Raw genomic sequence first — 25,798 nt, 5'->3', positions numbered from 1 at the left:
AAATGGCAATCACATTTATAGTTTACAGATGCCACCATGGTTGCATTAGGAATAGACTGTAGGGGATGAGTGATAGCAGAGAGAGCAGATAGAAGGCGAGAGACACATAGAAGTAGCTCAGATGGGAGATGAAGGTGTCTTGGACTAGGGTAGAAGTAACAAGAAATAAAGTAGTTTGATTTGGGATGTATTTCAAAGAAATATCCAGTGGGGTTTGCCAACAGATGGGAATGAGGAGCGAGAGAAAGAAATCAAAGATATTGTCAAGTTTTAGGCTTAAGCCTTTGGTTGAATGGAGATGGGGAAGCCTCAACGATTGGGAAGAAAGCAGAAGCAAAGATTTGGTTTTGAATGTGCTAAGTTTGAGATGCCTATGATATACCTAACTGCCGAAGTCATGTAGCAGTTGGATATATAAATCTGGAGCTCAGGGAAGAGTTTGAGGGCCTGGATTTATAAATCTCAGGGACATGAGCATATAGATAATACGTGAAGATGTGAGATTAGATATCAACTGAGGCTGAGTGTTTGAGGTCAGAAGACTGAGTCATGGATTACCCAGCATTTAGAGGTCAGAAATATCATGAATTATGTAATACTATTAACTTTATTACATACTATCAGTAGTCAAAGGATTTAGTGGAGAAAATTTCCTGTATGGTAAATAAACGCTGTGATCCTATCTAGTATATTATTTTGGTATCTGAAGTGACCCTAACTCTGGGTCCCACCACTTTGACTCAGGTCTGACAATGTCTCCAATATCTCATTTAATGAATTTCCAGCATATTTTTTAAAGGGTTAATCAGCTTGTGAACTATAGTTTCCTAGAGTGCCCTCAATCCTATGACAACAGTAGCTTACTATCTGTCTCTACTTCAAGTGATTATCACGAATACTTTCATCTCTGGCTTAGTACCAACACTTTACACTTTGTACTATAATAGTACTAATACAACAACATTTAATCTGCATTTCACCACATTTCTCAAAATTTATTTTTTAGATTAGTTTTGTAGATTTTTCTGATTACTTTAACTTAGATTAATTTTATTTTTTCTAGATATGTCTCCTTTAAAAATGAGCCTGAACCTACAAAGAGTGATTTTGAAACATTAAATTTAAGACCACACTTTGTACCAACAAATATAAAAAATCAAGAAAGCAAGTCAATAGGTAATGCTCTGCGTACCATATTTACTTCTCCTTTAACTTATTAATGAGTGGTTTTGCTTGTAATATATACTTTATTATTTATTAATGTATATCTTAAAAGCTCTTGACCATTGGATGTCTCTGTGGAAAGAATTTTCTTGAAAGTATATGGTGTATAACTGCAGTGTGAAAGATTTCAGTGAACTATAAAGAATTTCCTAAGCAGTAGAGACATTAAATATCAGAATAGACAATTTATGCAGTTCACAAATTAAGAATATATTTTTATGTTTATTTATTTTTCTTGAAAGAAAGCTCTGAGTTTCCTTTCAGCTCTACCCTAAGAGTTTCCTTATTGTTAAAAAAAAAAAAAAGAAATCAATCAAGTATGGACATCTTGCTTAATAGAAACTTATTTACAGAAAGTGTAAAGGAACTTACTTTCTTAGAACATTAAGGAATCTGTAAGCTAGGAACAAGCACTTATAATATTGTAAGAAAGTTTAATAAAAATTTACCAGGAAAATTTGTGCACCCAACAGATATTTATTACACACGTACTATGTGTCAGTCTCTACTCTAGGTGCTGGGAATACAAGAGTGAAAAAAATCTGCCCTCAATTTATGTTTTAGGATAAGGTGGGGAGACAGATAATAAACGAAATGAACAAATGAATATTTAATGTAAACGCATTAAATTCTCCACATCTTCAGAGAATTTGAGTGTTTTGTGTTGCCTTTTTTTTTTTCTTTCTCTGGAATTATCAAAAAAAACATTCGATTGCATCATTCTCATCGATCCCTTTGGGTAAGGCTCCTTGACTCCACATTGCTCCATACTGCCTCATTACTCTGATACTCTTCATCTGTCTCTACTTCCTCTTTTGTTCAAACTTCAGACAACTACAGTCTGGATTCCGCCTCCACCATCCTACTGTAGCTGCACTGATCAAGAATACCAATGATCTCCACTGCTAAATCCAAATAATATTTTTCTGTTTTTATTTTCTTCCACATTTTAATAACAAGTATAGTAGGTCAATCATTCCTTCCTTCTTAAAATTTTCCTCTTAGGGGTTTGGGAACCCATATCTCTTGTTTTCCTGCTATTTTACTCCTCAGTCTCTCTTCTTAATTTATTTTCTCCATCATTAAAATCCTGTACACCTTTTGGGATGAGCACTGGGTGTTGTATGGAAACTAATTTGACAATAAATTTCATATAATAAAAAATAATAATAATAAAATAAAATACTGTACACCTGATTCTTAAACAACAGGGTGGTTAGGGGCACTGACTCTAGTGCACAGTCAAAAATCCACATATAACTTGTGATTCCCCTAAACTTAACAGCTATTAGCCTGTTGTTGACCAGAAACCATTACAATAACATAAACACATATTTTGTATTTATATGTATTATATACTATATTATTATAATGAAGTAAGCTAAAGAAAAATGTTAAGAGAAACAAAAGGATGAGAAAATACATTTACAGTATTTTACTATCAAAAGAATCCATATGTAAGTGGATTCATGCAGTTCAAACCTATGTTATTCAGGGATCAACCGTATATCCCAACTTATCTATTCTACTGTTGAAATTTTAAGCAGTGTCAAATTTTGCTTTATAGATTTTTAATATAGTTTAAGCCATGTTATCAGTTACATAAATATTTCAAATTATGTTTCTAGTGAATTGAACCCTTTTTCATTATAAAGTAATTGTCTTACTATTTAATATTGCTGTAGTTGCCCAGCTTTCTTTTGGGTACCATTGCATGGTATATCTTTTTCCATCATTTTATTACCTTCTTGTAACATTGTAATCTATATTTATCTCTCATAAACATCATACTATTAAATTAAAAATCTACTATCATACTCTTTGTCTTTGAAATGGAGCATTTAGTCCATTTATACTTAATGCAATTACTAATATCTTTGGATTTAATTTTGCCATTTTATTTTTTTGTTCTTTCATTTGCCCTGTTGATTTTATACTTCTTTTTATGTCCTCTCATGTTTTCTCTAGAATTGAGTTTTTTAAGTTTCACTTTTCCCCTTTATCAATTTGGAAGTTATGTACTCTATTTCTATTCTTTAAATGATCACTCTAGAAATTACAACATGTAACCTTTCAAAATCTATTATTATCCTCATTCTGGACAATAAAAGAATTTTGGAACACTTAAATTATTTTACTGATGTCTGACTTTTATGTTATTGTTAAAATCCAAAGTCTTATTTAAATAGTATCTAAATCAGATATAGGTGAGACTCAAGGAATGATTCAGCCTGATGCAAATTTCCTCTCTACCTGTGAACCTCTAGAACAAACAGTATATGTGCTTGCAAAATGCAAAGGTCAGACAGGCACAGGATAGGCATTCTCATTCCAAAATGGAGAAATAAAAGGAAACAGGGGGTGATAGGTCCTGAGCAAGTCTAAAATTTAGCAAGGTAAACTTCCTAAGATTTTAAGACTCAAGAATAATTCTCTCTGGCTGCATATTCTTCTGGAACCACTGGGGCAGAGGTCCTGCCTCTATAGCATGCCAGGTAGGGGTCATGACTCCAAGACTCTGGGATGCCCTACCCCAAAGGTGTTGAGTGGAGGCTCTTTGGCCTGTTGAAACTGAGACATTAGTAACCCCATTTGAAACTGAGGAGGCAGCTCTGATGATTTTTGAATTGCCTTCAGGGTCATTCTTTCCCTGTCTTGAAGAATAGCACATATTTGCAGTGAATAGCTCTGTGGTCCTATCCTGTAAAACCCAAGAAGTCCAACAGATTTCATTCATTTTTGTCTCATCTCCATCCCCTTCAGTTCAAACTGGCAGTGTCACTGTTGGGATATCTATTTAGGTGTGTGATTCACACCCATACCAATCTCCTTATCAAATAGTCATTCTACCACACTCTTAGTGTTCTTTTTCAAACATGGACATGCTGAAAATTTTCTTATTTTTTGTAATGTGGACAGGCTGAAAAATTTACAAATCCTTAAGTTCTGATTTATTTTTGCTTAACAGTTCAGTCTTCCAATTTGTTTTTCTCTTTTTGAATTTTACTACAAGCAGTCAGGAGGAACCAAGCCACTCCTTCAATGCTTGCTTAGAAATTTGAGCTAAATATCCAGTTTCATTGCTCACAAGTTCTACCTTTCCCAAAACAGTAGAACACAAACACAGTTCAGCCAAGTTCCTTGTCACTTTATAACAAGGATAACCTTTTCTTCATTGTTCAATAATATGTGCCTAATTTCTATGAGACCTCATTGAGAATGGCTTTTACCATCCATAGATCTACCAACATTTCTGTACTTGATTATGTATTCTTTTTAAAAAAAATTTTAATGTTTATTTATTTTTGAGAGAGAGAGAAAGCAGAGTGTGAGCAGGGGCAGGGAGGGGTAGAGAGAGAGAGGGAGACATAGAACTCAAAGCAGGCTCCAGGCTCTGAGCTGTCAGCACAGAGCCCGACACGGGGCTCACTCACAAACCGTGAGATCATGACCTGAGCTGAAGTCAGACGCTCAACCACCCAGGTGCCCCTTTATGTATTCTTTAAGAAGGTAAAAGAATCTTAGAGAACTCGCACCAGAATCTCCTTTAAATTCCCTTCATGGAAATACTGGGTTTTTCTCCTATGCATCTCAAAGCTCTTCTAGCCTCTAGCCATTTCCCAGTTCCAAAGCCACTTCCCCATTTTTAGTTATTTGTTATAGCAGCACCTCACTTCTCAGTGCCAATTTCTCTATTAGTGAGTTCAGGCTGCTATAACAAACTACTATAGGTTGAGTGGTTTAAACAACAAATATTTATTTATCACAGTTCTGGAGGCTGGAAGTCTGAGATCAGGGTGCTAGTATGGTCAGGTTCTGGTTAGAGCCCTCTTCCTGGTTTGCAGACAGCTGTCCTCTTGCCTGATTCCTTACATGGTGGAGAGAGAGATTCTCTCTGTCATGTTTTTTCTTATAAGGACATTGATCCCATCATAGGGGTCTTCACTTTCATTACCTCATATAAACTTAAGTACGTCCCAAAGGCCTCACCTCCAGATATCATCACATTGAGGATTAGTGCTTCAACATATAAATTTTGGGGGGAATAGATTCACTCCATAGCAATGAATCTATCTAAAATATACCTCACTCTGTTGTTCTCCCTCACCAAAATCTATTTCTGTCACAGCAGGTATCTTAATTTATAATTATTCACTTCTTTGTCTCACTTGTTTATTATCTGTATTACCCACTAAAATGTATGTATCACTGGGCACAGGAATCACAATTACAGTGTCTAACACCAGTGCTGGCATGTAGTAGGTGATCAGTAAGTAACTGTTGGGGTGCCTGAGTGGCTTAGTCGGTTAAGTGTCCAACTTCAGCTCAGATCATGATCTCACAGTTTGTGAGTTTGAGCCCCGTGTTGGGCTCTGTGCTGACAGCTTCGAGCTTTGGATTCTGTCTCCCTCTCTCTGATCCTCCCCCACTCACACTCTCTCTCTGTCACTCAAAAATGAATAAACATTAAAAAAATTAAAAATAAATAAATAACTGTTGACTGAATGAATGCCAGATACTATTAAATTAGTTACATCTATTATTTCATTTCCTCCTCACAGCATTCCTCTAAGATAGTACTATTATTTCCCCTTAACAGATCAGAAAACTAAGGCTCATGGAAGTTAAATAACTTATGTAAGGGTATATGACTTACAGACAAAAAAGTAGGCTTTGGTCCCAGGCTATCTAAATCCAAAGTCTGTATGCTTGACCTAACACCATACCTACCTTAAGAAAATCCATTAAAGGATAACCCAGGTTAATAAATAATTAGAGCTGAGATGGGGTTCAGGTTGAGGGGAATATTTCTCTTTTCAAAGGAATTAATGAAAAGATTCCTTTAATTATGATTCCATTTTGTTTAGAAATCCATTTTTTTCCAAGAACATACCACTTTGTTGTGTGTTCTGAGGTCATAGTTCTGACCTCCATAGTTTCTGATAAGTAGTCAGGAGTTAATAATCAAAAGTTATAAATTCTGTTAATGGAATTAGCTTTTTAAAAAAAATTTTTTATTACATATCTTTATTTTTGAGAGGCAGAGAATGAGTGGGGGAGGGGCAGAGAAAGAGGGAGACACAGAATCCGAAGCAGGCTCTAGGCTCTGAGCTGTCAGCACAGAGCCTGACGCGGGGCTCAAACTCATTAACTGTGAGATCATGACCTGAGCCGAAGTTGGACGCTTAACCTACTGAGCCACCCAGGCGCCCCTAATAGAATTGGCTTTTAAAGCAAATTACTCTAGAATATATTTAGCTCTGAAAATGTAATGCATATATAAGCACCTAAGTTTATCAAATTACGTTTCTAAAGTTGACTAGAAGTAGAAAAAATATTTTATTGATAGTTAAATTAGAAGTAGCCTAATAGTATAGAAATATCATTTATGTTTCGATTTCTTTCTTTAGAGCCAATGAAAGAAAATCTGAATTCAAGATCTTTTAGACCTTTTCTTTATCTTAAGGATACAGCTGAGGTAGGTTTAATTTGTGTACCTAACAATTACTTTGTAGAAATTCAGATTAGCACTAACAATTTTGTATATACTTCTATGAATCCCAAATTCACATTTATTTTAGGATTCAAAGTGTAAAATTTTAAAGTGATTTCATTTTTGATATTATGTAAAACTTTATGTGAAAGGATAATACAGAAAATAATATATTATTTGCTTGACAGTCCATATAGCAGAAATTCCTTGAATATGATAAGGACTAACAGTTATCATAAAGTTAGTTAAAACAGGACATCATAAAAAAATACATGCATGAATTAAATATTTTATTTTAATTTAAAATATGAAAATATGCATCCATTTGTAATCTTTTGAGGTATAGCCAAGACCATTTCTTTTTAGCATACTATAGTTATTTATATAATTACAGTCACAATTACTATAAACAAGCTTGGGACCAGCAGTATTGATTCTTTTTTTAAATTGCAGCATAATTGTAGTATTGAAGTATAACATACGTTACATTAGTTTTAGGTGTACAACATAGTGATTTGCCAACAATATTGACTCTTGATAACCTTTTGAGCAGAGAGGTTCATGGGCATCCAGAAAAGTAGTTGACTAGCCTTGAACACTGAGCATGCCTTGGCTATTGTTCATTAGGTTTTATCTAGGAAACTAGGGAGAGAAGTTAACCAGAGAATCAGCAAAGGAAAGTCATTTAAGAGAGTCTCTTAGATATTAATTTATTATTAACCCTGATTACTGCTAATATGGAAAAGGAAGCATGAAGAAATACATACTTTGGACCATAATTAATGACATTATAATTTTTGTTGCATATTCCCCTTTTATAATTTTTAAGAAAATTTACAGGATCCACTGTCCAGATAATTAGTATTATCCTCAACTACATCTTTTATTTAGGTTCATGTTAAATAAATACCTTTCAAGAAATACATATTGTAGCATCACAAGTTTACTCATAATAATAAATTTACTAGTATCTTATATAAAATATGCAACATTTTAATTTTTAAAAAATAAGTTAAAATATACATATGAATTTTTAAAAAATTAAATAATTCAGAAAGTCTAATAAGGATACAAAGCACTTCCATCCCATTCTTCTTGTTCTAATTTCCTCTTTTCAAAGGGAGCCATACTTAACTTTTGGGGGGGGTTTAATTCCCTTTATGATTAACTCCGTAATTTTAAAGAATGAGCTTCTACTACTACTTTTTTGCTTTTCAACGTTTAATATTGTATAGTCAGTAAAATATATTTGAATTAGCTTATTTATACTGCTGTATATTTCATCTCTCCCCCTGTTTTTTTTCTTCTGGATCTTTGATAGTTACTTTTTTGTTTCCTCAGTTGTTAACTTTTGTACCTATAAATAACATATCTAAATATTTTTTCTTTTATATTAACTTTAAGCACTACCTCCTGATTCCCCTGTTTGTAAAATGAAGAACTTAGCAGCCCTATCCTTTTCTCCCATTCTCCTTCACACCTTCTTCCCCAAGTCAGGTATATCTTTACTTTTGCATTGTTGACGTCAATGATTATATTCAGTCTTGCAACTCTGATTAAGCCCTCATGTTTTGTCTATAGGTTAATTCTAAAACTCAAGGCTATAAATAGTATCTATGTTATGATCACACTAAATATTCATTGTAATGAATGTGCAACAAAGTAATGTTGTAGGATTTCAATTCTTCTCAATGGGTAAAATGTACAAGCAGAATGCTTTCTTATTCTCCACCAGTTACTCAAAAATAATGCCATGTGTTAGTTTGCCTCATATTGAAACCTTTACTGTCATGTATACACTTTTGTGGTTTTTTCTGAAGATTCAATTTGCCTTTTTTTTTCTTGTGGGAGGATGATAATAATAGCAAACATCTATATAGTATTTACAGTACTTTTGTAGTATAAATATACATATATATGTATATATATAAATTTACATCCCTAACAACCCAAGGAAGTACTATTTTTATTCCTATTTTATAGATAAGAAAAAAGAGGTACAAAGAAGATATAAGTAATTTGGCCGAGATCAAATTATAAATGGCAGAGCTAGGAAGAACCTAACAGTCTGATACATGCTCTATGCCTGTAAGATATGCAGTCTCTAAAAAAGAAATATACAGTTTTATCATTATATGTGAATATAGTCAAGCTTTCTTACTCATTATTGAGTAGAATCTATTCTATTGAGTAGAATCTATTCTAATCTTCTTGGAGGAATTGTTCAAGGATCCCAGTGACTTTTTGTTCTAAATTTGACCTATTTTAAGCCTGTTCTGCAGTTGTCACTCACTGGGTCATTCCATTCCTGGTTTAGTTGCCAGATTTTAGTACTCCATGTTTTGTTATTTCTTCTGGGATTTCACCTTTATTTTCCTATAATATGTCTTCAAGGAACATCCCTAGAAGTGGTTCATAGATGTCTGGGTGTATATTTATTTTTCCCATTATATGATTGATAATTTAGCTGAGTACAATTATATGTTAATTTCATTTTTTTCCCTAAACTTTGATGACATTGCTAAACTGTCTTATGCCATTCAGTATTGTTAATGAAAGGTTCTCAGTCTTTTGTAAGTTGATTTTATTTTATTTTTCCCCTTGGAACTTTTAGGATCTTCTCTTTATCAATATTGTTTTCACATGTCTTGAGGATATGCCGAAGGGTGGTAATTTTACTTCAATTCATTCTGTTCAGTGTTCTGTGGACCCCACCCTAAAGCAAATGTCTTTCTTTAGATCTTAAAAAATATCTCTGTTATTTCTTTTCCAATTTCTTTCCACTATTTTCTGTGTTCTTTAATGGTCAGATATTAGATTTCTTGGGTTGATTCTCTATATTGCTATTCTCTATTTTTTGTTTCTGAAAATTTACCTTTTATTCTAGTCCTTTGATTGCATTTTGGTTCAGTAATGATATTTTAAGTTTCTTTCCTGTCCTTAGTTGTTGTTGTTTTTCTTTTTGCAGACTCCTGTTACATGTGTTCTCAACATTTTCTGAGGATGTTAGAGTTCATTTCTTTTAACTTATTTTCTGTTTCTTGAATTATCTCTTTTTTTTTTCTGGTGTCAGTATTCCTTTTGTTTAACATGATAGATATTTTTGAAGTTACTGATTTTTATCATACCTAATAAATCTTCATTTGTTCATATTTAAGAGTAAAGATATAAGTTAATTTTTCTATGAAACTGTCATTAATTTTATAAATAAGTATCTCTCCAGAGTGGAGAGTCAGCTGTTCTGTGTATACATCAGAGTTCTCAACCAGCTAGCTTTACTTTAGCATAAGAGGGCAGGGAGCAGGTAATTTGACTGGTAGCCTTTCTTCCAAATGCTAGCATGAAGAGAGTTTCACTCCAGAGAACCAAACATTAGCAGTAAGTTTATTAAGAGAAGGGCACTTATTTTAGCCTGAGATTAATTAAATACAATTTTCTATAACTGTATGTAGGAGAGGGTAACTGGGAAATGGGAGAGGTGGCAGTTGGTTCAGAAAGTCCAAAGAATTGCAGTTAACCTGTCTCTTTACAACTTTTGTTTTCATCCTCACCCTAAATATCTGCCAGCTCTATGCCTGGAATTTCATCAGAAAAAATGTAGTTATTTTAATACCTGCAAGATTTTAAATATAATTGATAAATTCAACAGCCATCATTGATAAAACTACAAAAAATACTTGCTGTATGATAAAGAATATCAACGTAATTTTGTTTTTAAAAAATTTAAAGTTTATTTACTTATTTTGAGAGAGAGAGAGAGCAAGGTTGGCAAGGGGCAGAGAGGGGGAAAGAGAATCCCAAGCAGGCTCTGCACTGGCAGCTTGGAGCCTGATGCAGGGCTTGAACTCATGAACTGTGAGATCATGACCCAAGCCCAAACCAAGAGTTGGATGCTTAACTGACTGAGCCACCCAGGCACCCCCAGCAAAATTTTAAAAATTATACCTTAAAATAGCCAACTTCATAATTAATGACAATACACTAGTCTATGGCATGGCAAGAGTGACCCTTATTGCCACTATTATTTATAGATGTTTAGGAAGTATTGAACAATGCAATAGGAAAAGACAATAGAGGTAGTAAAAACTCTGGAGAAATATGATTCAGTATGGCTGAGTAAACCCTATTACACCCACCCTGTCTCAGACAATAAATGTAAACTCTAGACAAGATATCAGAAAACACACACACACACACACACACACACACACACACGCACGCACACACATATTATCTGAAGACCCTAGAGAGTAAGTAACCAAAAGCATGTGACAACAAAAAGCATAGAAACTTGGAATAACTTACTTACACAGGGCTATTTTTATGACTTTTAGCTTGAAGGGTAGATGAAGCTGGCACTGCATGGGGCATCGAAACCTCCGATAGGAAACATGTTTTTCCTGGCCAGGAGAACTAGAGAGCAATGTTCAGGGCAACCCAAGCTTCTGGAAAGTGAGTGGAGAGTAATAGAAAGAAGAAAGTCAAAGATGGCAGCCCCATCTTCCATGTATAAACCCTATCCAAGTATCTCATTGCCCCCTGAACCATGCATGTTTAGGGAGACTGCAAGCAGCCCAGCTAAGGATAAAACAAGTGAACTGAAATGTGAGCTGCTCCTCCAGAGACAGTTTGTATTTTGAACCCGACTAAGTTAATTGCTAAAATAAAAGCATCAATAATCTTTCTAGTGACATAATGGATTCACCAAAGTCTCTCTCCACATTAGAGCCAATCTGAGACCCTAACCTGGGAAAAGTTGGATCTTTTTTCCAGTTCTCTTATTCTACTCAGAGGTATTCTGCTATATCTACTCAATGAATGAGTCAAGTTTCTTTTTAAACTAAGAGGGCTTTTTCCCCCCTCAGTATTTGAATTTTAGATTTTCCCTGCATTTGGAGAAATAAATTTTATATGAGTATAATAGCTAAGCTTTAGAGGCAAAGAAAATAGAATTTAGTAAAAAGTGTGAACATAGTCCAAGTTTTAAATTTCTGTAGATTTGTTTCTTCCTCATAAAGTGGTACTGACATCCATCTTATAGGGTTTTGTTTTTGAGGATTAAATAAATACTATATTTGGAAGTATTTAAAGAACTAGATGAGGGTGGGGGGGTGCCTGAGTGGCTCAGTAGGTTAAGCATCTGACTTTGGCTCAGGTCATGATCTTGTGGTCCATGAGCTCAAGCCCTGTGTCGGGCTCTTTGCTGACAACTGGAGTTTGGAGGCTGCTTCAGATTCTGTGTCTTCCTCTCTTTGCCCCTCCCTCATGCGGACTCTGTCTGTCTCTCTCTCTCAAATATAAATTGACATTTAAAATAATTTAAAGAACTATACAGCTGTTACTTATTATAATTATATATTCCAAGTGTGAATAATCAGATTTAAATTATTTATCAATATACATAGAGAGAAATAATTTCTGAGATAGTTTTCCAGTTTTCCTAATGTTCAGGTAAAAAAAAAAAATTCTAAGCCTTTTCATGATCTTATTCACAGAATAAACAAGAGCATGGAAGAACATTAGGTTCTACAACCATTTCTCCTATACCCACGATTCAATCTAAGGCTTATAAGAAGGAAAAAGACTCTGCTTTATTTGCAGGTATACACATTGTGTGTTTATATTGAAATTGCTGAAAATTAACTGTATCTAACTTTTAAAAGCATTAAGAAAATCTTTAAAGAATATCATATCTTATCTTATCACCACATTATTTCCCTACTTAATAACTGAGTGATATCTATTACAAAAATGGTAAAATTTGGATTGCTTTTTATGGTATACAGGGTTTTTCTAGCCTTCTATTTTGTCTCTTTCTCCTTACTGATTCTAGTCACTGTGAACAGTCTGTTCCAAATACAGTGTAATATGATTCATTCTGGCCTCTATAACTCAGAACTGACTTTTCCACCGGATAGATTCTTACTCATCTTTAATATTTAGGAGACATACAGCTTTAATTAAAATAAAATCTGACTATATATTGTTTAAACAATAAAGATGTTTATATCTCAAATAAGAAGTCTATCAGTAAGGCAGTTCCAGGCATGGTTAATTCAGAGTCTTGATGAGATATACCTGGTCCCTCTGTCTTTTCTCAAGTTTCTTAGTAAGTAGCCTGTCCTCCTAGTTTTGCTGTACAACATGGTGATTGCTATTCAAGATAACTTGTATGGCTAACAACATACACTGAAAAAGAGAAAAGCTCTTTGGTTCCTTTGTAAAAATGAGGAAAATGCTCCTCAAAGCCCTCCAGCAGACCTTCCCTGGTGTCTCCTTACTAGAATAGCTTAATGCACCCATATTTTAACCAACAAATCATTATCAGCTTAGGTAAGTTTTTCCAGCTTTAAACATGGTGTATACATATATATATTGTATATAAACTATTTCACATATATTTTATGATATATAGAGTGAGCAGAAGATTTAGCTTCATGGTGTCCTAATTGTCTTTTTCTCTGTTAGTTGAATTTTGATTGCAGTATTTTAGTATTTTGTACAGCTGTTACTAAGGACACAAGTAATACACTGTATGCTGTTCTATTTTGTTTTTTAAAATGTTGGTCAAAGTATGCTAAATTAATTTAGTGTCTAAATTGATGGGTTATAGCTCACATTTTTAAAAGCACAGGCTTAGATCATTTAAAGATTCACTCCCTTGGGTGAGGAAGGAGCCCAGCCTCCTGTGGAAGATATGGTTGTTTGGAGAAAGATAAATAAAATCAGAGCTCTGTCAGCATAAAAGGGAGAAAGGGGACTATTAAGTAGGCAATCCTCTGTTTACCACATAAGTTGCCTCTGAAGTATTTCCTAACAGCGGGGCAGACTGTTCTACTCTTTCAGCAAAGCAAATTTCCCTTTATAAAATTTCTTGAGTCTCTCTACAGAAGAAAAATTACAGTTCTTTTATCAAAGTCCCAAATTAAGACTTCTGGGAAAGTTGGCAACATAAATACAAATTTATCCTGGCCAAAATGAATAACAAAAATAAGAAAAATAGACAAGAAAAATTCATTAAATTGAAACTGAGACATTTTATCTCAAACTGAAAGGAAATCTACTACATATTACAACATGAAGTAGTTTGAAAGAAGATTCCAGAAGTTGATTCACAATTCCATTTCCTAAGAGAAAGAAGAGTATTTAAAAAGCCAGTAGAAGATATTCTGAAAATTCTTCTTTTAATACCACTCCCTAGCCCCACCACCCAAATACTCAAAGAAAAGGGGTGTGTTACTAATGATGGGTCACAGAAAGATGGAAATTCCTCCCTTTTGGGATCCCTTTCCTCACTGCAAGTCAATAGCAGTCCAAGTCTGTGTTAGCAGTGTTTTTAAAGAAATGTGATGACCATACTTAGCCCTTTCTTTCTTTGGCTTCCTAGTATTGCTTCATATGGACTCAGGGGGGAAAACCTCCTAACTTGGAGGAGCAAGGTCTTGAAAGGGGAGTTGACAACAGAAGAGACAAGATGCAATTTCCTAGGAACCATCTTTGCAAGTGTGAATAATAGCCACAAAGACAATTATGTAAAGAAAAAAATATATGATCCCATAAAACACTCTAAGAACTTTGAGGCCTTTCTTTGACTAAATGTCTCCTCAAACTGAATTGCTTACCCCAAGAGAGAGGTAAAGGACTCTAACCCAAGTGGCACTTCACCAGATCACCCATCACCATCACCACCTCATTAGAGTCATGAAGAGGTTTCACAAAACATACAGTGCACAGGAACAAATTTCCCCATAATGTTTCAGGGCTCCGGCTCCCTCACCAGGCAGCTCAGGCAGCTGAATGCCTGAACTTACAAGGTAACAACATGTGAATTTGCCTGTCAATTTCTAAGGGGAGAATTTAACAGTATCCAGATAAGCAGGGAGAGTAGCCAAAGAAATTTACTTCTTTTATATTTGGACTAGGATCAAACCTGGATTTAAGTGTCCAAATTCAAAGGTGAGTAGGAAAAACAGGAACGTGGGGCTTATTAAATATCACATAGCAAATAAAGGAGATAATTTAAAGATAGCTATGGTCACGTTCTGACAGAAATTGTACCCCATGAAACAGGAGAAATTTAGAAAATAATATTTTTATATGTTTAAGAGATTAAAGAACATAAGGGATTCTGTGAAATAAGATTTGAAGATATAAAAGATACATGTCAAAAATGAAATGATGCTGTGAGAGCTAAAAATATTATTTAAGTTTATTTATTTATTTTGAGAGACAGAGAGAGAGAGAGAGAGAGAGAGAGAGAGTGGAGGAGGAGCAGGGAGAGACAGAGAGTCCCAAGCAGGCTCTGAGCTGTCAGTGCACATACCTTGAGATTATGACCTGAGCCAAAATCAGTTATAAGTCAGGCACATAACCGAATGGGCCACCCAGGCGCCTCAGAGATAAAAATATTTTTAAGGTAATGAGTAATGATAATGCAGAACCTAAAATTATATTAAAAGTTGTGAAGAGTAGAATAAACATTGGAGTAAACCAAATCAAAGATCTGAAGAGCAAGTTTAGGAAAATCACATAGAATGCAACGTGAAGGGACAGAATTATGACTGGATCAGACAAGATAGTATATTGAGGTATCCAACACCGAGATAAACAATGTGTTTGAAAAAGAGAACAGAACAAATTGAATGAACTTGCTGCAAAAGGGCATAGGAAAACTATCTTTAAATAATAGAAATAGTCAAAGTCTCAATTTTGTTGATGCTTATATAAGTATATATATATATTTATCAGAATTCATCAAACTATACATGTAAAATGCATGCATTTAATTGTATGCAAATCATACTTCAATAAAGTTAAGTTAAAAAGAAAGCAAAAGATTAACACTGCAAAAGTCAAAAACTCCAAAATAATCTATTATATCTGAAGTGATCTGAAAGAAAATTATTTAATAATAATCTAGAATAATCTGAGGAGGAAGATGGCAGAGAAGTAGGGGGACCAGGATTTCCCTTGTCCCTCAAACCTAGCTGTATTAAGGTCAGAACACTTGGAACACCCAGGAAATCTATCCTCGGAGTGACAGAAAAATCTCCAGAGGTGGAGGGTGACAGCTTGGCGGGACAGAGGTACCTGTACGTGAATTGGGGGAGATAAAACAGAGTGGGCATGGAGGGCAGGGATCCCCTTCTGTGGAGAGACAAAAGGGAGAGAGAGAGAGAGAAACTGTGGATTGCGGTATTGTGTTGGAACAAGAGAAAAATCTCTCGGGACCAGGGACTGGGGAAGGAGAAATATAATCGGTGCCAGTCTCTACTTTGCAAACAGCCTTAGGAGCTGAAGATCGGAGTTTTCAAAAGTGCGTGGCTTTCTCCAGACTGAAGCTGCTGTAGCGGTGTGAGCATGCCTTGGGAGGAGAGAGGAGAGCTAGCCCCAGGGCACGGGAGCGACCTCAGGGGTGCATAGGGAGAGGACAGTGCCCTCCCTTGAGTACTGGGGGAAGAGTGTATATTGCCCCCCCAAGGACAAAAGACCCTGCAGGCACCTGCCACATCTACAGGGCAGATTGGTGCTACCCCAGAACTGGGTCTGTGCAGTGTGGGATCCTTTAAAACATGGGGTTTTGAATCCCAGCTGAGTGCCTAGGAGGCACGGGAGACTGTGGAGCAGGGCAATCCCCCTGGTTGGGGAGGAGAGATTGGGGTGTCGCTATTTTTCTCCCCATCACCAACAGGGTGGAGCTTCAGGGAGCAGCACAGCAGCCCCCAGTGGAGGCGGGACCCACTTACACCAAACCCCACCCCTCTGAGCCTGGCAACTGTTTATCTAGTCAAGTGAGACTGACAAAGAGGGAACCAGATGGCCTCTCCTCCAGACCAGCACAACCACCAGTCCCAGGCACCAACAGATAACTGTCCTGTGGTTTTGTGTGTTAGACTGTTGCTCCTTTTTTTTCTTTTTTCTTTCCTTCTCTTCTTTTTTCTCTTCTTTTTCTTTTTACCCTTTTCTTTTTTCCCCCCTTTGGAATCAGTCTCAAAGTTTCTGATTTGATTTTTGGTCAATTCTTATTTTATATATAAAATATATATTCTTTCTTTCTGTGCTTTGCTTGTCTGTGTAATCAGTCATTGTTACTCTATTCTTTTCACACCTTTTCTCTATTTCCTTTATTTTCCTTTCTCTCTCTCTCTGGATTAAGCCTTATAGTTTCTTTGATTCTCTCTGCTTGGTCTTTTCTTCACCCCTTTCATTTTTCTCTTTGTATGGGATCAGGTCCCTGGCCCTTTCCTTTCTTCCTGGGTTACTTCAATGAACAAATCAAAGCACGTCTGGTGGAAGGTCTAAACAATCTGCCACTATAAGTAAGAAGCAGCTTTGTAGAAGACTGACCAGTGGGATAGAGCAGCCAACAGAGTGCACGCAATACACTACAAAAACACTTCCTGAAGTGCCAGGCCCTGGGCAGTGTATGACCCCTTTATAATACAGTAGTTCTCACAGGTGCAGGACACATAACAAGCATTTAACACACGTAAAAGACAGAAACCTAGCCAAAATGACAGAACGGAAGAATTCTCCTCAAAAGAAATTCCAGGGAGAAATGACATCCAGAGAATTGCTCAAAACAGATATAAAAAATATATATGAAAAGGATAATAGTCATAAAACTAATAGCCAGGCTTGAAAAAAGTGTAGAAGACAGCAGAGAATCTAGTGCTTCATAGATCAAAAGCCTAAGAACTAGTCACGATGAATTAAAACATGCTATAACTGAGATGCAAAATAAAGTAGATGCAGTGACAGAAAGGACGGAAGAGCAGAAGAGAGAATCGGAAGATAAAATTATGGAAAGTGATGAAGCTGAAAAAAAAGAGGGAAAGGAAATTATTAGACCATGAGGGGAGAATTAGAGACCTAAGGGAGTCAATGAAATGAATAGTATCCTTATCATAGGAGTTCCAGAAGAAAAAGAGGGAGAGAAAGGGGCAGGAGGTTTATTTGAACAAATTATAGCTGAGGAAACAGGCATCCAAGTCCAAGAGGCACAAAGAACTCCCTCCAAAGTCAACAAAAACAGGTCAACACCATGACATACCATAGTGAAACTGGCAAAATACAAAGAGAATTCTGAAAGCAGTTAGGGACAAACGGGCATTAACCTACAAGGGTAGATATATAAGGGTAGTAGCAAACCTATCCACTGAAATTTGGCAGGCCAGAAGGGAGTGGCAGGAAATATTCAAAGTGCTGAATTGGAAAAATATACAGCCAAGAGTTCTTTATCCAGCAAGGCTGTTGTTCAGAATAGAAGGAGAGATAAAGGTTTTCCCAGACAAAAATTAAAGGAGTTCATGACCACTAAACCAGCCCTGCAGGAGATTCTAAGGGGGACCCAGTAAGTGGAAAGCAGCAAAGACTACAAAGGACCAGAGACATCACCACAAGCAAGAAATCTACAGATAACACAATGACACTAAATCCATATCTTTCAATAATCACTTTGATGTAAATGGACTAAATGCCCCAATCAAAAGATAGAGTATCAGAATGGATAAAAAAAAGCAAGAGCCATCTTTATGCTGCCTACAAGAGACTCATTTTAGACTAGATGACAATTGTAGATTGAAAGTGAGGGGATTGAGAACCATAGATCAGGCTAATGGACATCAGAAGAAAGGTGGAGTAGCTATACTTGTATCAGGCAACCTAGATTTTAAACCAAAGATCGTAACAAGGGATGAAGAAAGGCACTATATCATAATTAAGGGGTCTATCCATCAAGAAGAGCTAACAGTTTTAAATGTTTATGCTCCCAATGTGAGAGAACCCAAATATATAAATCAATTAATCACAAACATAAATAAATTTATAGATAACAATACCATGGTTGTAGGGGACTTTAATAGTCCACTTTTACAACAATGGACAGATCATCTAGGCAGAAAATCAATAAGGAAATAACGTCTTTGAATGACCCATTGGACCAGATGGACTTACAGATATATTCAGAAATTTTCATCCTAAAGCAGCAGAATACACATTCTTCTCAAGTGTACATGGAACAGTCTCTAAAATAGATCACATACTGGGTCACAAAACAGCTTTCAACAGTTACAGAAAGATTGAGATTATACTATGCATATTTTCAGATCACAAAGCTATGAAACTTGAAATCAACCATAAGAAGAAATTTGGAAAGCCCCAAAAACATGGAGGTTAAAGAACATCCTACTAATGAATGAATGGGTCAACCAGGAAATTAAAGAAGAAATTTAAAAATACATGGAAGCAAATGAAAATGAAAACATGGCATTAAACCCTTTAGGATGCAGCAAAGGCAGTCCTAAGAAGAAAATACATTGTATTTTCCAGAAGCAAGAAAGGTCCCAAATACATAACCAAATCTCACACCTAAAAGAACTAGAAAGGCAGAAACAAAGAAACCCCAAACCCAGCAGAAGAAGAGAAATAATAAAGATTAGAGCAGAAATAAAAAAATATAGAATCCAAAAAAAAAAAAACCCCAGTAGAACAGATCAATGAATCTAAGAGTTGATTTTTTTAAAAGACTAAACAAAATGGATAAACCCCTAGCCAGACTTCTCAAAAATAAAAGAAAAAGGACCCAAATAAATAAAATCAGAAATGAAAGAGGAGAGATCACAACCACCACCACAGGAATTCATACAATTATAAGAGAATACTGTGAAAAATCATATGCCAACAAACTGGACAATCTGTAAGAAATGGACAAACTCCTAGACACACACACTCTACCCAAACTCAAATGGGAAGAAATAGAAAATTTGAACAGACATAATCAGTGAAGAAATTGAATCGGTTACCAAAAATCTCCCAACAAACAAGAGTCCTGGGCCAGATAGCTTCCCAGGGGAATTCTACCAGACATTTAAAGAAGAGTAAATACATCTTCTGTTCAAGCTGTTCCAGAAAAGTAGAAATGGAAACTTCCAGACTCATTCTGTGAAGCCAGCAGAGCTCAGAGCAGAGCACAGAGAGTGATCTTCCTGAAGCATAAATCGAACTACTTTCTTATTCTGCTTAATACCTTCTAAATCACCTCTATTATAATCAGAATACTGTCTTAAGTTTTTGGTATGGCTTATGTGGCTCTCTATAATTTGGCTCCTGCTACCTGTCTCATCTTACTCCACTCTCCCCCTCATTCACTACACTCCAACAACATTGGCCTTCAGCTCCTTTACCATTCCAAGCTGATTTCACACTGAAACCTTTACACTTGCTGTTTCCTCTGCCTAGTAGTCTGTTTGCCCAGCTTTTCACCTGGCTGCCTCTTCTTTCTCAGACTTCAACTCAAATATGCCCTCCTGAGAGAAGCCTCTATAGCCACCATAGGTGAAGTACCATGGGTATATGTTTTTATAATACTTACAAGTGGTTGAAATTATTTTATGTATTTTTGTGTTTGTTTATTTGCTTGTTTGTTGACTATTTCCTTTCTCTAGAATAGAGCTTCTGTGGTAACCTGTTATGCTGAAATACTAATCCTTCAGCCTTCAAGAATGCAAGGGTTGGCCTTATGTCAGTCTGGCTACAAGAATACTCAAGTGTTTGTCCTCAGTGTACTGTATAAAAGAATATTAATTAGTATGTTTGCCATGATGTGGAAAATGTTGGGAAGCACTGCACTAGAATACAAACTACTTCAGGACAAGAGAAAAGTTGAATTTACTGCTCACATCATATGTGTCTGGGAGCACTTCAAAGAAAGTAGGGAAATATTGAAGTGTCCACCAGGCATATTTGGAAGAGTTCAACCCTAGACACTTCCTTCCTGCTAGGTGGCAAGATCTGTTTGACCTGTGCTACCCAACCTCCCCATTTACCAACAGTGTTTAACCATCTGAGGCTTCCTACTGGCTAATAATGACTTACGTGTTAGAGAGATTTGAAAATTTGAGAATGTCTTTCTTCCACAAAAATCTCCAAGGCCAGTTTTATGTTTGATTTGCCTGAGCCAAATAGATCCTTGGCTACAGTTGTTTCCAGTTCTATCTTGTTCACTTAAGAAATTCTTAACTTGGGTAGCTAGTACAGATCAAGCACTATACTGGAAGCTTTCTATTGTTATTTTACACTGTAAAATATTTTATAGAAGGTATTTTCTAAATGCCATGATATATGAAAATCTTTTATAATTTCAGCTCAAACTGGAAAAAAACCTAGGGAATCATCTGATTTGGCTGGTCACTTAGAAGATTCTGTCAATAAAAGGTAATTTATTTTAACATTTTTCATATTTTATTGTGTTCAATGTTTTTAATAGGAAGAGTTATTTGTTTTATTTTTTACTGGACTGGAATGAATTTATTCTGGCTTATTATTACTTACAGTATGGGCCTATTATTATAGTATGGGCCTATTTAGGCCCATACTACAATCCAGTGACTGGTCTAAGAGTATCCTACTATTATACATTCATACCTTGAGCACATGCTCTATCTGCTTCAAGTTGACAGGCAAATGGAAAGAAGAACATGGGAAAATGAATGGAGAGAATACATTGTGTTTTTGTTGTATAGACAAGATTAATTTTACTACAATATGGATTTAAGAAAAATAGCTTTGTAGTTTTGTATAAAGTTCTGATCTTTCCCAGATCCTCAGACTCTGAGTAAAATCATATTAATCCAGCATGTTTTAAACTTTGGAGCAATAATGTATAGCCTCTTTAAGTTTATTCCAGTCCTTCTCTTTCTTTCTTAAGATGGTTATCTGAGTATGTGAATGAGATGCTCACTGGACTTTGTGACATTGAGGAAAAGGTACTTGAGCAAGTATTTTGGTCAATGTCCTTGTACTGCTGGTCTCATTTCTAGGTGTTCTGTGGCTGCTGATGTCTGTGGTTCATGAATATATGGTCTATTCTCTCTGAACTTGAATAGGCTCCATTCTCAACTCTCATTACTATGGTAGAACCCTCTGAGCCTCCATCATGACTTTCATCTGTCCTTAGACTGTCCATGCCTCACTTGTGCCAGGCCTTTGATGTGGGTTACCTCACCCCTGACACAGCAACCACTTTGGTAAGCCAAACTCAATGTCCTATGTCACATGTGAACCATAGGAAATATGGAATGAAAACTATATCCTCTTTCTGACTATAACCATACCATGCCATTGCATTCTGTTAGCAAAGTTGGGGCCACCCTATGTTGTCAGGAAGCTGCCTTGCAAAACACTTGTTTCCCAGAATCTCAACAAAGGATGTGGCAAATACTTCTTTATCTTCGGTATTCTTCTCAATCTACATAAGATACATCTTCCCCACTCAAAAGCCAAAGAGGCATATATATATATATATATATATTTACATATATATATATACTCCTCTCCCCCCATTTTTGCTAATTCCCCCAAAAAGGCAGGAAGGAATACTCTTGCCAGATTGAAAGTGTGTGGCTGAGAGTTTGGGGAAGATGTTGTCAGTGACTTTCGGGGATCGGAGAGACAAGCAAGAACTGACAAACTAGAATCAACCCTTTATTTATGCTGAACTTGTGCTCATTTTCAGAAGAAAATCTCCCCCACAGATGGATGATTTTAGCACAAAAGAAAACAAAACCATCATAAATGACCAATTAAGTGAATATTGTTCAACAAGAAAGAAAAGCTTGCTCCCCTTATGCTTTGAGGATGAATTAAAAAAGCCAAATGCCAAGATAATCAACATTAGTCCAGCAAAGACAGTAACTTCTCACATGGTAATAATACCTACTATTGTTCAGGAAATATGTGCATAAGTACTACTTGCAGGAATCTTATATTCTAGTGACTAGAATCTTTGATAAATTATTTTTACTTCTCGGTTTTGCATTACAAAGTGACAACCGCCCTTAGATTCTTAGTGCTCTTTTTAGAACTGCCAACCCAAAACTGGGGATGCCTTTGCATCAACTGAAAATTTTGTGTTTTTCTTTATGAAAAAGGCTTTGTCAAACTTTCTTGATTATAAAAGAAATATAAAACAGATTTTGTATTTTTTAAATGACTGCATTGCTTTTCACTTTTCTAACTATTTTAGCTAACTGAATGAGAAAATACATACATTAAGGCTATTTGGTAGCTCACAGAGACTGTAGGAAGGCTGGAGAGACAATCTGGCCTGAGAGCTATCCAGTCAGGAGTCACCCATTTGTAACCCTAGACTGCTTCACCCAGACCCATGCTTTTGTTACACAGTTTATGACTCTGATGCTGGGCAGGAGATGCTATTTCTAAGACCCTTGCTATTGCTGCCTTTCAAAGCAGATTTATGTGCTACATTCTCACTAGAGTCATTTTCAAATAGCCCACCTTTAGTGCTTGCTTTCTCTGAACTGAAGACTATCTGAGGTGTATCTGATTGGCAGAGCCTGGGTCACATGCCTGTGCCCTAACCTCAAGGAAGGCTAATAAAGTTAGTTTCTGCCTCTATGTAAGAGTACAGAGATTTGTAAGGTAGAGAATTCCCAGAGGCATTGGACAGACCAAAAATAGAACAAATCCTCACTACTGTGGCTAAACAGGTATCACTGACATCCCAATGGATTGGAAAACCAGATCTTTCATTATCTTTTTAGTAATTATAAGCAATAATATACCTTTCTCACTAAGTATACTGATGTACAATTAGATGATCCTGGTTTCTTATGTCTTGAGTTGTCTTTCTAAAAGAAAGGTAGCAATCACTGACTTAAAGTTTGCAAAGTAAAAACTGATAATATGCATATTTGACCTGTTTCTTCGGAGTTAATCTTTTTGCCCTATAATGGAAATATGGGAAAGAGTTTAATAAGTAGCTCATTCATACAAATTTTGCTATTACTGTAACAAAAATAGTCTATTTTTAAGTCAATCTATTACTTTGGCTATATTATTACACAAATATATATTGAGTGCTTTTTATGTGCTAAGTATTGTGGTAAGGGTTGGAGTATCAGAATAAATATAATATTATAAAGATACTTTTAGATGCTTGGAATTATTTATAACAGTATGCAGACTTTAATTTTGGCTTAAATTTGGCTTATCACCTTTGACTCAATTCATTTTTTGGTATGCCTTTTATTTCTGGACATAGAAACCTAAGAAATACCAGAGCAATGTCCCATCCCACCAACGATCCTATTTTTCCAATGACAACATCTCAGACATTTAAGGAATATATTTATTTTGTCATATCTCACTTTATTTCAGAAAGGATTTTCATAGGCCAAAAGTTCAGATTTTACCCCTAACATCTTGACAGAATATTAAGAGAAGGAAGTGTGCCACATATAAGCACATCTTTTTTGTGTGTTTCACTACCATTATTGTTCACATTAAAAACGTCTCTGTAGTCATTTTTAGGATACTTTACCATTTCATTTTCACGTTTAAAAATATATGTAGCCTTCTTGTCTCACTAGACTGATGACTAAGTACTCTTTTCTTTAATCCACAGGAACAAAATGACACAAATCCCATAATTTTCCATGAAACTGGATATGTGCAAATGTTACTTTTGACAAAAAATCGGCTTCCTCCCCATCGTATGGAAGATGAAAACATTTACCCACATAAAAGAGCAGATTTTGTCTTAGAAAGAAATTGTGAAACCCTCAAATCTTTAATTAGGGATCAATTTATTATTCCTTCCAAACCTAAAAGGATTATGGCTACAGCATGGAAAAGAAATATACAAGCAATATCTGTTGATGTGGGCCATAGAGTTGTAGAGAGTAAGCTAAGGAAGAAAACTAGTAAGAAGACATTTGAAAACGTATCCTGGAGTAAATTCTATAATTTCTCACAGACTTTTTCCAGCCTAACAAAAAATTTTATGGGCTTCCTTGATAAAACTGTTATTCAAGAAATGAGTGCTAGACATGGCAACTTTGAAAGAATGTTTTCTACAGTAAAACCAATTAGCAAATTCAGTACCTTACCTGTCAAATATTGTTTAAAGCCTTTAAAAAATATATTCAAAGTCCATAAATTAAATAATGTAACACCCTTGGATGATTTGTTAAACTAGTCAAGTGAAAATTAGGCCCCTCAAAAAATATTGTTTTACAGCAATATTTAGGTAACTAAAAGAAAATAGTGAAGCTCCAAGATCATAGAAGAAATTGTTACCTAAATAATATTCTAGTGGATGGTATAAAAAAGCATAACATAGAAATTGCAATTATAAATCAACAGTCATCTGTTCAAGAAAAGCCAACATTTTTAGTAAACAAAAGGACAAAATTAGGAAATAATTATCCACAAGAGGGACTAATACATGAATTTTTATGAACTCAATTAGATTCCTCAATCATCAGCATTTCTACAGTAAAGTGTGATTTGGGACCAAGAATGGCATTCACCATCTCTGGAAATTTGCTGTTGGAAGCCAAACAGCAACAGTAACCTTGCTCAATAATTGAATATCAAATAAGACAAATGCACCATTAACTTGATGCATGTGGAATTAATCATATATCAACATTTTGGATAATCATTGGAAAATAGGATTACATTAGTGATTCATGCAATTAAAAAGACTTTGTCAAATTTAAAATAGCTTTTTGTTAATAGACATTGAACTCATTCCTATACAACGCCTTTTTCAAGTATACTTTTGACTTTTTTTGGAATTGTTAAATAATTTAAAAGAATAACTTATTCACAATAAGCTAAAAATTTTTTGATACCATGTCCTACTGTTTTCAAGAAGTTGTATTTCAAAATTTCATTTTTAATCCATTTGTTTAAACTTTTTTTTTTAAATCTGAACTGTTAGTACATGAGGAGAAATAAGTTTAATTAGAAACATTTCCTTTAGAGGAAGGCTTTGGGGGTCTCTGGAAACTTTTAAAGGCAAGGACGTAAATATGTTCAAGGTTTCTGTTTCCACTTCAGACTGGAGGTTTTATTTACTGTGTTCCATCAATGCTCCTCTTGGGCACCTCTTCCCAAGTAGAGTCAGGTTTTGGCTCTAAAATAGAATGGCAAGGAGAGAAAATGGAGGTGGGGGAGGGGATGGGGAAGTACAAATGGAAACTCTGTAAATGAGGGAAGAGCAAGAGTGATGGATAAGATGATGGGCTTTTATCTAAGGCAAGAGCTTTAAGA

At 35.4% G+C, this 25,798-nt stretch overlaps 1 protein-coding gene across 2 annotated transcripts in view; it reads left to right on the top strand.

Moving 5' to 3' along the window:
• The window catches only part of CC1H1orf141 (chromosome C1 C1orf141 homolog), a 42,137-nt gene extending 16,897 nt beyond the window's left edge, over positions 1-25,240 (top strand). For both annotated transcript variants that reach the window (XM_042953180.1, XM_042953179.1), the window contains 6 exons: positions 1,064-1,176; positions 6,636-6,703; positions 12,214-12,319; positions 20,863-20,932; positions 22,233-22,422; positions 24,144-25,240. In XM_042953180.1, coding sequence (XP_042809114.1) covers positions 1,064-1,176; positions 6,636-6,703; positions 12,214-12,319; positions 20,863-20,932; positions 22,233-22,422; positions 24,144-24,716 — 1,120 coding nt within the window. In that variant the 3' untranslated portion in view covers positions 24,717-25,240. The remainder of the gene's footprint in view (positions 1-1,063; positions 1,177-6,635; positions 6,704-12,213; positions 12,320-20,862; positions 20,933-22,232; positions 22,423-24,143) is intronic.
• The last annotated feature ends 558 nt before the right edge of the window (positions 25,241-25,798 follow it).

This window comes from Panthera leo, chromosome C1 (genome assembly GCF_018350215.1).
Source record: "Panthera leo isolate Ple1 chromosome C1, P.leo_Ple1_pat1.1, whole genome shotgun sequence".
NCBI classification, from domain to species: Eukaryota; Metazoa; Chordata; class Mammalia; order Carnivora; family Felidae; genus Panthera; species Panthera leo.
This window is presented reverse-complemented; position numbering and strand designations above follow the sequence as displayed.